Below are 16,492 nucleotides of genomic sequence, written 5' to 3'. Positions count from 1 at the left end.
ATTCTCCAAGAAGCTTGGAACATCCTATCTTCCAACAACCAAGAAAAACTGTGTCCAGTTGTACCTAGGAGAATTGGTGCTGTTTTGAAGGCAAATGTTGTCACACCGAATATTGATTTGGCTTTTTTATGTTTACTATTTACGTCATTATTTTTGAAGACATCCTCACTATGCAACATTTTTCATAAGTGTCTAAAACTTTTGCACAGTACTGTAATTCCTAGTATTATCAGTACAGTGCTGAGTACGTGTTACATATCAACTTGAAAAATGCTAAAAATTTCTTTAACATCTGACCTTTTAAACCTCATAATAGGCATTGAGTTTATGCGAAAACATCTCAGTATTCCCCTAAAGATCTTAATTAATCATATTTGCAACAGCAAAACCAAAGTGTCTTTCACAGGTTATTGTACAGAGGACCTGTATGCAGTATGTGAGGAATTTATGACATATACAGCTCATAATGTGCGAAAATCACAGCTTAGAGAGGTCTAGTTCAAGCTGTATTGTTGACATCATGGGTTAGGAATTTTGAAGACCATTTAACTTTCAGACATGAGAACATTATTATTATTATTATTTCAGTTTATTTGCTTCATTTGATAATTTTTCTTTCTTTCTTTTGCTTTCTCCTCTATCTCCACTTGATGAAATATGCCCATTTGGTTTTTAGCTATAGGTCTAAAATTGCACATCAGTTTAGGAGGGAAAACACATTCTGCTAACTGTGATTGATTTTCTAATGTCTTTGCCAAAAGTGGTCCAAGCAACTCAGACTTTAAGTTGCCATTAGGGTGATCTGTTGTGATCAGATCTCACGTGACAATTTCAATAAACTCTATTTCTAACTCAAATATATGTGGACATATGTACATTTTAGTGGAATAAATTTGCTTTTACAAACCTAAATAAGCTGTTTGATTTTGCTGTTTCATATGACTTTGCATTTTCTTTAACATTTAAATGATATTTCATGGCTTTCACAATCTCATAATCTGAGGCTAAGACTTGACTGAACAATATGGGTCTTGTTTGGTCCTTTTATGGTATGGTAAGCCTTGAATTGGGATTTTGCCATTGCAAGTGTTCACCTTAAAATCTGAGGATATACAGTATTTTATGTGGAATTACACAACACTTTTTGTGATTAATCATTTATGATTGTAAATGTTCAATGGCAAAAATGAGGTTAGTGTATCAGTCAGTGTTACTCTTTGCAACTTGTTTATTATTGGGTTTCCACTCAAGTATGAATAATGCAGTCTGGCAACAAAGGGCTTTTCATAGAGAGGAATTCAAATTACTCATTGTCTGCACAAAATATTCATAGAATGTATAGGATACATATGTTGGGGAGAATGGATGGTTTGTTGTAATTGTGCAGGGATGTGCAGAGTGACCCCAAATCAAATATGTCTTAGGATAATTATTTTATCCCATTTTACACTTGTGATTTTTTTTTTTTTTTTGGAAGACATTTCCATTTTCCTTCTCTACTGTGTAAAGATTTATTAATTACAGTATAGGGGTGATGACAGTGGGTTGGCTGAAGAGTTATAAATTCATGGCTTAGTCATTGTAAAAGAACTGTACTTATCTGTATGCAAACCATCAGATACAATCTCTATAAGTGTCAAGAGTGACAGCTCAACAACACCTGTTGTGCAGCGACCAGAGCAAAAACTCACTGAATCGGCACAGGCTGGGCTGGTTCTCATCCACCTCAGTCTTACTATCAGAGCGGTCGAGCGTCCAACACACAAAGGCTTGTTGTGTAACTGAATGAGCGCTTTACTGTCGCCTTGTGTAAATACATATTAGGAGGCAATGAAGTTGTTACGTTCATTAAGACATTCTTGTGCGGATTGAAGCAAATGGAAAGGGCTTTACATAATTACGTTCATGCTTTTTCACGTGAAATGCTCCTTTAAAAGAAGGCTTCGTTTGAACACACAGAGGCACATCCAGAACCAGCGGGCTGAATAGTGGACTGTGATTTCTGCACAGTTTGGTGGTAAAATGGTGAAATCTTATCCATTACCGGAGGGATTCTCCGACTTCGACGTGTTCTCCCTCGCATCTTGTCTGCTCGTGGAGGGTAAGAGTCGTTGGTGTTCAGGTTAAAAAGAGTATCACTTGCCATCGCCTTCTGGATATGTAGGCTATTTAGCCTTGAAAGGATGCTTTTTGCACGCCGGGGATAATAACCGCCCTATGGCCGTGCAGTTGTGGCAAAATAACATAGTGGTTATTTAATTTTCATTCTGTAGACTGCCACTGAAATATATAGTATTACTGTTGCGTAAGGGGGCGTTCACACCAAACCGTACTTGGGCCAAGAATACAGCAGAACGCAGGTGTCTAGAAACGCAAAACAACGGTAAACGGCATCCATCTTGCACATATGTTTACACAAAACAATTAAAACACCGCGAACGGACGCAAAATACGCGTTCGGTGTGAACGGCCCCTAACTGTGCTGGTTTGGAGTCTTGAAGCAAGGTGCTCTGAACGTTCACACATTTTTCTATGTCCTCTGAAGGTCTCCTCGGATTCTTCCTGAATGCTGTCACAGTTGTTGCTTTTCTCAAAATAAGAGAATTACGGACCCCAAGTAATTTTCTTGTATTCAGTCTTGCCTTGGCAGATATGGGTATTTCTATGAACGCCACTGTTGCTGCCTTCTCAAGCTTTTTGAGGTGAGCCAGAGCACGTTTTTTGTGTTGATGTTGTTGACTGAACTCTAGAGGCAAATGGCTTGTCACGGATGTAAATACAGCTGCGATGTAATAAGACTGTCATTTTCATAATGACTAAACTATGCGAATTAAATTGCAAAGGGTTGCAGGATTTGGTCAGATTTGCCTCGGTGATTAAATGTCTAATGTAATCAAATTGATGTCACAGAGATAAGCAATGTGATTAAATAAGCCAAAGACACTGTAAGGCTAATACTAGTAGTTCAATTGGTTTCCATATTTAATGATACAAGCAATGAGGAGACGTTCAAGATTGGAGGGATGTAACGCAAAAGATATGGAATCATAAAAAATATATATTAATATTGATTGGATAATCTTAATATTGGGGGAGGGGGGCATGTCCCCTCAATACTCTATCTATGGTGATATTGCCTTGGATAAAACAGCCATATTACATATACACAGTGTTGGGGAGTAATGGAATATATGTAACGGGATTACGTATTTAAAATACAAAATATTAGTAACTGTAATCCACTACAGTTACAATTTAATAATTAGAATACAGTTACATTCAAATAGTATTTTGATTACTGAAGAGAATACTTTGCATTTTATTGTCATTTGTTTCATTTAATATTTAGTCCTTTCAGATGGAAAACATTTATACATATAAATGATGCGATCCAAAGTGCATTTTAACAGTGGGAAACACTTTCTTATGATGTGTTACATTCATACGAGCAGACAGAGAAGTAAGATTGAAGTAAGTTTGGAGCAGAAGAAATAGAAATAAACCTTGAGTATGTTTTCACTAGAGTCAGCTTTACACTAAGCTAAAATGCTATTTCTAGCCATTTTACATGCACATGTAAATTCACGTTGGATCATAATTTCTTTTTTTCTTGTAAGACCTTTGATATTAGGGCAAAAATCGTTTTCTTGTTAATAATTTTTGTATTGTTTTCCTGTAAAATATCTAAAAATCCTTAAACAACACTGCATAAGATATTTAGATTTTTCAGAGAATGTATTTTTAACATGTGTATTTTGTCTTACTGTACTGGCAGAGTTTTTATAGTCAAAACAAGTGAAAAAATCTACCAGTGCTGAAGAAGTAATCCAAAGTATTTAGAATACGTTACTGACCTTGAGTAATCTAACGGAATATGTTACAAATTGTAACCCTCCCAACCCTGCATATACATAAGCTGTACCTTTAATACATAGAATATAAATATATAAATATAATATATAGGCCTAGTTATACATACAGTAAAAATAATGCCAAAAGGTCAACCAGTTAACTTTGATCTTCTTTAATATTTGATCTTTTTTAACACCTAGATACTGGCCTTATGGATCAGATGGATGTCAGACCCATGGCTTCCAGGGCTTTGTGACAGCTCTTGCCAGCATCCACTTTATTGCAGCCATTGCTTGGGACAGATACCACCAGTACTGCACCAGTGAGTAACAGAACCAGAGACCCTTAGTACTCCAGAGTCTCACCATAGGATCAGCACTTCAATGGGCTAAGGATGAAATTTGACAATTAGTCCAGCCCACCCATGTTGCAAAGACCACCAGCAGGAGTTCCTATTCAAAGGCATTATAGTGTACAAAGGCTTTACCAAGATCTGTTCTATCCAAAGGCCCTCAGTGAATGGTTGCAATTTAATATGTCAGCACTAAGCAATTCAGTTTTAGATATAAGGTCAACATTTTATATTGAGTAAATACTGTATAATGTAATTGGACATACAGATCTGAGTTGAATTAATTTAACTAAGTTTTAATTTAATATCATTATTAATTGATTATTAATTGATTATTAATTGTTATTAATTTATCAATTACAATATAACTTAACTCACCTTGGTATCATTAGGGACAAAGTTGCAGTGGAGCAGTGCCATCACCCTGTTTATCTTCATCTGGCTCTTCACTGCCTTCTGGTCTGCCATGCCTCTCTTTGGCTGGGGAGAGTATGACTACGAGCCCCTGAGGACCTGCTGCACTCTGGACTACAGCAAGGGAGACAGGTAAGAGCACAGTTGACTAGTACATTCATGATTAATGTCATGTAGATTCATGTACTTGGTCTACAGGTCATGTTGTAACATACAAAAACATTGCTTTGTCCCATAACAATAATGGGATCATAGGGAGGTCATATGCTCATTTCCTCTTCGTAAATCTGTTCACTATGAAATGAGACCCTTGAAGGCCAGTTGTGTACAATATCGTCTGTTCTTTTACTCAGGAACTACGTGTCTTACTTAATCCCCATGTCCATCTTCAACATGGGCATTCAGGTGTTTGTTGTGCTGTCTTCCTACCAGTCCATTGATAAGAAATTCAAGAAGACTGGCCAGGCCAAGGTAAAGTATCCTCAGCACATTATTAAAATTTGATATGTAAGACCAAAGGGTTACATGAAAAGAATTGAGTATACATTTCCCCTCATGTTGCATAAGACCAGTACTCATGGTGACTAGGTAGGGCAAAGAGACGTTTTGCCTGGGAGCACAAAGATATCTCTGCAACAGCAAGTGTACCCTTCTCCAGGACAGAACTACTGTATTACGTAACACTAAATATTATCGCATACAAATCTGTACAGACAGTTTGCTTGTAAGATACACTGGAGATGACCATTGGAATAACTGATTGGTTGTGCACTATTGCTGTAACTGGGGCACAGTTTGTTCAGTTTGTACTACTAAACTCTAATTTTATTGTGTAAACGTATTAAACACTATGTAGGTCATGTCATTATTTCTTTGTAGAGTCTTCATGCCCAATTAAACTTATCACATCAGATCTAATGAACTTCCAGGTTATTACATTCAAAACAAAGTTATTTTTGTGTTTTATGTTCAATGTTAACATGATTACTCATCAGAATAGTAGAATGTAAGACTTTATTGCATCTAAGTTAAATCTGCAGCATGTGACTTAGAAATCCCAAGTATGCTAGCTGACAGACTAAAGCTGCTTTGCATACTCTCTATGTAAAGTTCAACTGTAGCACTCCTCTGAAGACCATGTTGCTTTGCTGGGGCCCCTATGGTGTCCTGGCTTTCTATGCTGCTGTGGAAAATGCTACCCTTGTCTCTCCTAAACTAAGAATGGTGAGAAAATCACTCTGTTTTAAAGCATGGCAGACACACTACACTAAATACTAAAGTCAATTCTGAGCAAAGCACTAGAACTTATAGTTGCAAAACACATCATGAAATTATGAATAAATAACTGAAATAACTATTTCTGTGAAACTATTTCTATAACACTGTATGCGTAAAATGTATCTGAGCATTTTCATGTATTCTTTACAGATGGCTCCCATTTTGGCCAAGACATCACCTACTTTCAATGTCTTTGTTTATGCCCTTGGAAATGAGAACTATAGAGGAGGAATCTGGCAGTTGCTCACTGGGCAAAATATTGAGACCCCTGCTATTGAGAACAAGTCCAAATAAACTAACCATATCATAACAGTTAATGTCCTGGTAGTTTCTAACAGGTATGACACATGCTTATTGGCTTTGTTTGCTCATGTCATCCTTGTTGTATATTTGTGTGCCATAGGAGCGTTGAGTCTATGTTTGTGGTAGTATGGTCTGTTATATTTAAAATAGGAGATTTTGAAGAGTATAAAATGTCTGCACTGACATTCTGACAAAGCACATAAGCTATTCCTAATGGAAATTTGACTGAACAGGGTTCAATGTTTTTCCTATATCATTGCAACGGATTTGTAAGAAGAGAATATGTGGCCATCATTCAATAAGGGTTAAGCTGCTTTCATTTATGCTGTTGAATCAAATCATAATCATGAATCATATAATCTATTTTGAGGTATAAGTTTGCTGGTAATCCATTCAAATATTTTATAATTGCATATAAGTGCTGTAATACTGTAGATAACAACTGCCTTTTCAAATGTCACACCAGCCAAAAAGACGGGACTCCACTGAAATAGAAACAAATTCCTGCTATCTTAAATAGCGCAGTACTTTTACATTTACCACTGCTTTGTTAATAATGTTAGTCATGTTATCCAGAATGTACAGAATGACGCACCCTGAAAACATATATAGTGTACTTTATTTTCCACAGTGGGAAGGTCTACATCAAGCTTATAGGGCAGAATTAGGCAAGCAGCATTTTCTAATCCCAGTAACAACAGTGCTTTTCATGAAAACACATTAACCCAGTGCACAAGATTAGTCAAAAGAAAAAAGATTATGCACAAGACACACTGCAATTGGAAATATTCTCAGACCAGTGATCTTACTACAAATTCTCTCTCCATTACAACATCTTGAAGCATACTGATATCTGAAAACAAAATATGAATTATTAAACAGCAATATTATTACTATATATTCAGATAACATACAGTCAGAGGCAACAGTAATATTAGAACTAATGACAGGTGAGGCCTGGGTAGCTCAGCGAGTATTGACACTGACTACCACCCCTGGAGTCACAAGTTCGAAACCAGGGTGTGTTGAGTGACTCCAGCTAGGTCTCCTAAGCAACCAAATTTGCCCGGTTGCTAGGGAGGGTAGAGTCACATGGGGTAACCTCCTTGTGGTCGCGATTAGTGGTTCTCACTCTCACTGTGGCAGTGGTAAGTTGTGCGTGGATCACGGAGAGTAGCATGAGCCTCCACATGCGGAGTCTTCGCGGTGTCATGCACAATGAGCCACGTGATAAGATGCGCAGATTGACTGTCTCAGATGTGGAGGCAACTGAGACTTATCCTCTACCACCCGGATTGAGGTGAGTAACCACGCCACCACGAGGACCTACTAAGTAGTGGAAATTGGGCATTCCAAATTGGGAGAAAAGGGGATAAAAAAACTTTAAAAAAAATAATGACAGGTCATTTTTCAACCTAAGGGTAAAATAACCAGTAGCCTGCAATGTAAGTTATCAAGAACATTTTCTTTGGGCAAAGACGGACTCAACAGAGCATGATTTAAACTAAAATTAGCAGAATATGGTCACTACAAATTTCACAGATAAATATAAAAGACAATAACATACTGTACAGGATCCCCTTGATGATACTCTAACAGAATAGTTGTGATTATAAATTCATAGTAAAACAGTTTAATAATGACTATCTTCTAATGTGTTATTAAGGAAATGAGACAAACTTTTACTTGTTTGTACTAACAAATACTCAGAAAAGCACATGAAATGTAGCTTATGTAATAGCAAAGTTAACAAAAATCTGGTTTTTGCTTTGTCATTATGGAGTCATTATAAGGCTACAACATAACAAAATGAGAAAAAAAAGAAGGGGTCTGAATACTTTCTGAATGCACTGTTTCTGCAATCTACATTCCATACCCCATAATGACAAAGCAAAAAAAACAGATTTTTGATAACTTTGCAAATGTATTAAAAATGTATTAAAAAGCAAGTTCTTTGTTGGTCAACATCTTTGTGTACTGTATGTATTTATACATTGTAATATATGTATGTATGTATGTATAACAACAAAGATTTCTGATTGCTTCTTAAACTGTTTTTGATGTAACATTGTGTAACCACTCATATTTCAATTGATAAATCTTATAAAGGGCCATTTTAAGCAGTTATACATACAGTATTTACACAGAGTTGGCACAGTGCAAGTTTGATTTTCCAAATATATTCTTTGGCAAGTATATATAGTCAGTTATTGATATATTGACTTCTGTATCTTTGTCAAATGCAATTTTTTTTTTCTTTTAACATTGTTTGTTGCATACTCTTAGACAAATCCCATGTATTCCATAATTGGAATATGTTTACTAAACAGAAAAGAAAAGCACATATTAATACTACATGTTCAGATAACATACAATCAGAGGCTAAATATCACAGCTTGTAGTGCTCAAATAACACATCATTCTCATATATATTGACATGAATAGTTCGCAGCTTTGTGTACATGTTATTGAAGCCGTTTAAGGGTCAAGAACTCTAAAATAATATCACACATTTAAAGAGATGCTCTGATATCCCTGACTGTCCTCTCTAATGCTGACATGTTCAACTCTACACTGTAAAAAATGTCTGTAATTTTAACGGTAATAGACTGCAAAAATTCAACAGAAAAAAACGAGTGATTAATGAGTGTTAACTGTAAAATATACAGTAAATTTTTTATATATATTTTAAAAGACAATACAGTAATTTTTACTATAAAATGTTGTAAAAATTACATTGTTTTAGATGTAAAAAGTGTAGTTTTCCTGTATAATTAATGGTAAAAATTTACATTATGTTTAACAAGAGAGTACATGTAATAGATTATTGTTAAAATTACAGTAAAAAAATATAATCAGGCGTTCCCACAATTCTCTGCATGACCTATCATATTTCATTATATTTTATGGGAATAGTTATGTTTCTTCTTATTTTTAATATTAGTTACATACATTGGGGTGTTATGTTTTATATTTGATGTAGTTTAGTTAATATTTACTGCATTATTTAAATTTCACATGTTACCCTAATGGTGTTTAGTGTTTGTGTGAGTGACACTGAGCACTGTCTCTACATGTTTATTGGTCATTGCTCCAGGAAGAGCCTCTGTTGGTGAACTTCATGTCATCATGTGCGCTTCTGTCATTTTTATGGTGATTAACAATACATTATAAAGTGAAAAGCAGATTTTTACAGTTTCAGAAGTTTAATATCAAGTGTATAGCATTTTTTTTTTTTTATTTAATAGATTTTTTTTTTGTTTTTTACAGTGCCATCGTGATCATGTAAATTTCAACAGTTTTAAACTTTAAAATGTACAGGTTGTTCTGTAAAGTTGTTTACATTTTTACTATATATTTACATAATTATTCTAGCAACCACAACTGCCAGTTACACTTTTTTACAGTGTATTTATAACATGTAACACATTGTACTGACAATGTGAGTGTCTGAGCCCCTACCCTGCAGTCCAGAGTAATCAGTCACAAGCTTGTGATCAGCTCCCCAGAGCTTCAAGAGCAGGGTGAAAGATCAGACTGGCTTCCAGAAGCCATGTATTATTTATTTGATTAAAGATCTGTCGTCCACATTTGAAGCAGATTATGCAATCATTATGCAAATGTGCATAGATGGGAAGCAGCCTGTCACACAGTACCAACCAAACTTGCAGTGTTGTAACATATAGTGATACTCCAGACAACATCAGTTAATTAAAAACTGATGATGGGGTGGTTTAGCACTAAAAAAAGAAATTTTGGGGATTTGTTCCACTGAGTGTGTTTAAGAACATTAATGACTGCATGAACAATTAAAAGTAGACATATGTCTGTCAAAAAATAAATGTTGGTGCTTTTTAAATATATATATATATATATATATATATATATATATATATATATATATATATATATATATATATATATATATATATTAAAGGATTATGGACATAGTGTAATCTGGATTACTGATGTGTGCGTCATTGCTCTTTAGAGAGCTCTGTGTTCTCAGTCATTTAAAGCACTAAAGTCATTTTTAACCATACTGTGAAATGAAAACGGATATATAAATGATTTATAGAGTCATTTGAAGTTAATTCAAATTTACCTGGGTATCAAGAATAAATTGATGTGTATTTAATTAATCCATTAATTCCCCCATAGAAAAAACAATATGAATAGGGGAAAAGGGATAAAAAAATCTACTGCTACAACAAATAACAATTTCAGTAATAATATCAACTTCAGTATAATCATATACTGTAATAAAATCAAAGCAATTTGTCACCCATTTGAGAGTTCACAACTTCACAAGCATTTACTTTTAATAAGAACTAAGTGAATCTGAGCTAAGACTATAATGAATTTATTTTATATTTCAAATAAAATCATTATTAAGTCTTTATCAGAATGAGAAATGGACACTGCAACTTGCCACCAATAGTAGACCTTCTGAAAGTAAAATATGTCTCAAGTTTTGTTTGTCATGTACAGCATGTCCCCATACTCGTAACAAACCTTTAAATGTTAAATTATCTGTATGTTTTTGCCTTTTAAACTGAAAGAAAACAGAGAGCTGATGGTGTGTAACTATTTCTTAGCTTTGGTTAATTTTTCATGTGACTAGCTTGGCTGCTGTCTGAACCAGCCTCCATTAATGAAATTGTATTTCCTCAACAAAGATAGCTTAATCCTTTTGTTTAGGATTGACTCAGCCATTAGGATTAAACATTTTCAATCATTATTTTCTGCATATTTCAATTTCACATGTCCACATATCATGTAATGTTGTGTATGCAACTTGTTGTGACTGAAGGAGGTGCTTGGAATGACAAGAACACGTGGTTTGATGTTGCACAGTGTATTGTGATCTTCTGTGTGCATCTAAACAGTATACAAACATAATCTGAGTATGAACACAAATGTGTGTTCAAGACCAAAGAATTACACTTCTTTTGACCATCTTCTATTTCAGTATAGTCAAAAACAAATTAAATTTGCAGAGAACGTGCCTAACAGATTAGCAGAAATGTTGAACAAGACTCATGAAAGGATGGCATTATAAGCTTGTAAAATGTATTGCTCCGGATTCAGGGTAATTCTATCTAAAATATCAATTAAGAGGGATTTTGTCCACTCACACCCCAAAATCTAATTTCCATACACTGAGAATCTTCAACTTACTACTGGGCATTTTCAGTTGAACATTTCTTTAATGGGAGTTTGATTGAAATTCACAGACATCATTAATTAATTCTTTTTTACCAAAGAAGATTACAGTGTGATCTTGTATGTCTTGATTTGAAATCAGATCAGAATGAGTCAATGCCAGAAAAGCAAAAAACTTTGATCCTAAGAGAACCAATCCAGTGTGGAGGAGGGAATGGGGATAAATGGCGTATCTGCTTCACACCAGGCCAATATAAGGAATTAAAACCATTTTATTTCCATTGAATGAATAGACTGCAAAGACAGGCTGTAGAGTACAGGAGAGAAAGACAGTGATAGAAAGACAGAGAGAAACCATAAAAACAACAAGTTCCAAGTGAAACAGCAGATTCAAGTGCATTTTATGTAGTAGTACACTACATGGCATGTGTATATACATGATGCCATCATGTGATGCAACAGTTTGTTGTTATTATGTTATTATGCATTATCTGGCATTTGAGTAAGAAAATTCACTTTGAACATATTTCCATAGACATGGAATATGAATGTGACATGCTGTACATATTTCTTCCCCTGACAATAAAAACTCTAACAGAAAAGGAGAGGTATTTGGTATTTTATTTTAAATAGACCTTTCTGAAATACATATATACATGTATATAGAAATTATTATTTTCAAATTTTCAGCAACTGATTATGACATGCCATTGATAGCATGAATGCACAAGTAGAGACATCTTGTGGCAAAAGGTAAGTATAACATTATTAATTTACGAAAACAAGTGTAACAGATGCTGTCTAACCCGTGTTTATTTGTCCCATCATGCAAACGAGCATGCTAGAGTAGTATATTTGCAGCAAGAATTTTGTAATTTTGAGGGGACACATCTGATATCACAAGTTGTCTGCCATCTTACACTTATGTGTATTTATTTATTATTAAAAAAATAAAAATAATTTAAAAAAAATCCTCTGGACTAACAACAGTTATTGTGGCTCTAACAGAAACTAACTGTCCTCAAAATGTTTTTTTCCCGACCATATTTATTTATCTTCTTTTTAGTCGTCTGCAAGTTAAAATTTTATTTTATTTTTTTAAATAAAATAAAATTCTTCTGATAAATATGTGCCACAAATCACGGCCATTAAGCTGCAATATTTGTTTTGAACGTCTAGACTTGCCACTAATCCAAGGTTTGCACGCTGCAGTATACAGCAAAAAGAAAAAAAGAAAAAAGAAAACACTAGATGTCACTAACACCGAATTATTGAACTTCACCAAGCAGAAAATGTTGTGTCGGGTTCGCGGGCGCACTTGCACAGCAGATGGCGTTACATCTCTATCAAAAATTTCTGAGTCCAATCGACGTTTAAAAAGGAACAAGCATTAGATTCCTGTCAGTCAAAAGCAAGACAAATAATTCTTTAAAAATGGCAATAGGCTACTTACTGCTGTCACTGCATGTTGCCACTGCTGCCTTGAAAGCTCCAAGTTGCTTCAGTTCAACAGCTGATCAGTCTTTGCTTGAACAGACGAGGAGCTGTCCAATCAGCTGTGGTCCTGAAATCCAGTTACAGTGATCCCAGTCCCACAAACATTTAGTGATGTTGGGCTAACTCTTAAATTATTCTTCTAATTACTCGTCTTGCTAATTACATTGGTTTGCTGTTGTTTTGTTCGTGAATAAAATTATATTCCTACCAATAATGATTTTTTAAAACATTTACATGTCAGAAATGCTCTGCAGTTCTGTTACATAATACAGCCAACCTGTGATCAAACAAATTACCCATTAAACCCATTATAACCTTGCGTGATATAATTACATAGCAATTATTCCACTTCAGTTCAGTTACTTCACAGCCTACCAAGCCTTTAGTTGGAGTAGGGGGCGACAGTCATTGTGGGGGGTATATTACATAGTGTCCTTATGATATTTGTGTAATTTTTCTCTTCTTTTTTTTTTTCTTTTTTTTTTTTTATTTGTTTGTTTTTTTTTTTTGTTTGTTTTTTTTCAGACCAATTTTTCCGTGAAGAGAAGTTAAGAAAAAGAAAAAAGAAGTAGTCATTATGAAGGCTGTCCAAAAACAGTCGGAGACTAATACAATAAACTGTCAAACAAATAAATAAATAAATAATCAACTGTACGCTGAGGACGCGTATGTTTGATGCTATACCTTAGTGAGAAACTGAAATGACACTGCCAGGCATCTTCCTCAGAGTCAGCATGTCTGTCAAGTTCTGTGACAAAAAGTTTGTGGTCTTAAGCAGTTACAGCAGCTCGCTCAATATTTTCAAGTTATTTAGCAAAGCGCAGCCTGGTCTTGACGTGTTAAATTAGCATAAAATACCCAGCTGGTGGGGGAACCACTTGAGGGGGTAGTAAACAGTGCGTCACATCCCTGGGAGGTGGAGGGGGCATGGGGCATTCCAAAGGAATCAACATGTAAGCGCATCTACATTGGGTGGCATCAATATGAAGACCGAGGAGAAATGATGACATTGCGTTACAGGTTAATTAATTTGCCCCATGTTCAAATGGGTTCCAGAGTCCTACAATGACAACGTGAGGAAGGGAAAACAAGACGGTGAATTTTGACCTGAGTGTGAGTTTTTGAGTTGACTCACCCGAATGACGGGGCATGATAAGATGAAACAACGCTGCCTGACAGCAGTCACGAGAGAGGAAATGCACGCGCAAGGAAGGACTGCAGCGGCAAGCGAAGGTAAAGCGGGAAAAGTTCGTCCGCGCGCTTGACAATTCCGGGAGTGCCGGCCAACCCAATGAGCGCAGACAGTGCACTTTATTTGGGACAATAGCACAGTTTAGACGAGAGTTAAGAGTCTTTGCTGTTAAATTGAGAAAAGAGTGAATCATGGCAACGGAGGAAGCTGGTGGCTTGGCGCAAACCGCCGCCGTGAAGTTGTCAGAGATGGGCGAAAGAACTAAACAGTTAGGCACCGCAATCCAGAATCCCGAACGACAAAGGAGGATTATTCTAGTAATTGTATGTGTGGCACTTTTGCTAGACAATATGCTTTACATGGTCATTGTGCCAATTGTGCCAGATTATCTCGCCCGCTTAGAGAGCGAATCAGAGCACGCACATGCAACGGGTAACTCTTCAAGCAACAGAACGCAAAATCAAGCGCAAAACGAGAATTTTGACCTGCAGATCGGCGTGCTTTTTGCTTCCAAAGCCATTTTGCAGCTCCTCGTCAATCCTTTGACGGGAACATTCATAGACCGCGTCGGCTATGACATTCCACTTTTAATTGGACTCAGTATCATGTTTGTCTCGACCTGCATTTTTTCCTTCGCAGAAAACTACGCGACTCTGTTCGTAGCGCGCAGTCTGCAAGGTCTCGGCTCAGCGTTTGCAGACACATCTGGAATTGCCATGATCGCAGACAAGTTTACGGAGGAGGCAGAGAGAAGTCGCGCGCTGGGTATTGCCCTCGCTTTCATTTCTTTTGGAAGCCTGGCTGCGCCCCCGTTTGGAGGGGTACTGTACGAGTTCGTGGGCAAACGATTCCCTTTCATTGTGCTTGCCTGTATATGTTTGGCAGATGGTATATTATGTCTAACTGTCCTCAAGCCCTTTTCCAGTAGAACTAGAGAGAATATGCCGGTTGGCACCCCAATTTACAAACTCATGATTGATCCCTATATAGCAGTTGTGGCAGGAGCTTTGACCACATGTAACATCCCACTTGCTTTTCTGGAGCCCACCATCGCCAACTGGATGGAGGAGACCATGGACGCATCCCAGTGGCAGATTGGCCTCACCTGGCTACCAGCCTTTTTCCCTCACATATTAGGTGTCTACATCACTGTCAAACTGGCAGCACAGTACCCACATTTACAGTGGTTTTACGGGGCACTCGGTATGGTTATCATTGGTGCCAGCTCCTGTATTGTGCCGGCATGCAAAACCTTTGAACAACTGATCCTCCCCTTGTGTGGCATTTGTTTCGGTATTGCACTGGTAGACACAGCTTTATTACCGACTCTTGCTTTTGTTGTAGACGTCCGTCACGTGTCTGTGTATGGTGGTGTATACGCTATTGCAGACATCTCCTACTGTGTTGCCTATGCGCTGGGGCCCGTTGTGGCCGGTAAAATAGTACATGACCTAGGTTTTGTGCAACTCAATCTGGGCATGGGTCTGGCGAACGTACTTTACGCGCCAGCCCTGCTGCTGCTGCGTAACGTGAGCTTAATGAAACCGTCTCATTCCGAGAGAAACATGCTGCTGGAGGAGGGAGCCACAGGTCTATATGATACCATCAGAATGGAGGAACGCCAAAGAAAGAAGCACGGCTATAGTTCATCTGGCAACAGTGTGCCTATCGACGAAAATGGGACATTTGGGCAATCAAGGGCATACTCCAAAGAAGAGACATCTGAACCAGAATACATATAGCCAGAGTCCTATGTCCTAGTTCATATATCTGTTACAATCCTCTTTAAAACCCTCTGCTAAATATACATGTTTTTCACGATCTCATTAATTCACTTACATATTAGCCTATTTATGTCCCGAAGAGAACCATTAGTTAATAGCACACAATCTGAAATTGTTACGCAATTTACTGAAAAGCTGAACGCAATGACATTTTTTTTTCTAACACAAGAAATATAAAAAAATCAATTGTGTATTTCAGTGTTTAGTATTCCGCTGTATTGAGTTGTATTCAGGGATATAAATATGGTGCAAAGATATTAATTATGAAGATGCGTGTCTACGTATTAAATGGGTCTTCATTTAAGTTATTCCGCCGATTTTGTGCTGTTACAAATAATATGCAAAATGTCATCTGACACCTTCATTGAAAAAAAAAAAAGATGGAACTGTTATGATTCCTGTCTTTTCGTTGTCTGTTTCAAGTATTAAATGTTTAGGATGTTTTTCTGGAATGCATTACTGAATATTATGGTATATAACGTGTAAATATGTGCATATCAAATGTACATAATTAAAACCTGTGAAAAACACTGTGAAACATCGTGTTTGACTAATCTGATTTCTTACATCTAGACAAGTTCAGCTTTACACAGATATATGTACATTTACATACCTATATCATATTTTTATGTATTTATTTATTGCGTTTTGATA

At 36.4% G+C, this 16,492-nt stretch overlaps 2 protein-coding genes across 2 annotated transcripts; both read left to right on the top strand.

The window, feature by feature from the left end:
- The first annotated feature begins 1,804 nt into the window (after nt 1-1,804).
- Nucleotides 1,805-8,346, top strand: LOC127414085 (RPE-retinal G protein-coupled receptor-like). The gene is made up of 7 exons (XM_051651817.1): nt 1,805-2,101; nt 2,546-2,702; nt 4,053-4,174; nt 4,597-4,750; nt 4,972-5,089; nt 5,729-5,842; nt 6,047-8,346. Exons 1-7 carry the CDS (start codon nt 2,023-2,025, stop codon nt 6,188-6,190), a joined length of 888 nt encoding a protein of 295 aa, XP_051507777.1. The 5' UTR covers nt 1,805-2,022; the 3' UTR covers nt 6,191-8,346.
- Nucleotides 8,347-13,846: 5,500 nt separating this feature from the next.
- On the top strand, nt 13,847-16,361 carry LOC127414090 (probable vesicular acetylcholine transporter-A). Its single transcript, XM_051651830.1, has one exon. It carries the CDS (start codon nt 14,246-14,248, stop codon nt 15,794-15,796), a length of 1,551 nt encoding a protein of 516 aa, XP_051507790.1. The 5' UTR covers nt 13,847-14,245; the 3' UTR covers nt 15,797-16,361.
- Nucleotides 16,362-16,492: the final 131 nt, after the last annotated feature.

Source organism: Myxocyprinus asiaticus, chromosome 23, assembly GCF_019703515.2.
Source record: "Myxocyprinus asiaticus isolate MX2 ecotype Aquarium Trade chromosome 23, UBuf_Myxa_2, whole genome shotgun sequence".
Taxonomy (NCBI): Eukaryota; Metazoa; Chordata; class Actinopteri; order Cypriniformes; family Catostomidae; genus Myxocyprinus; species Myxocyprinus asiaticus.
This window is presented reverse-complemented; position numbering and strand designations above follow the sequence as displayed.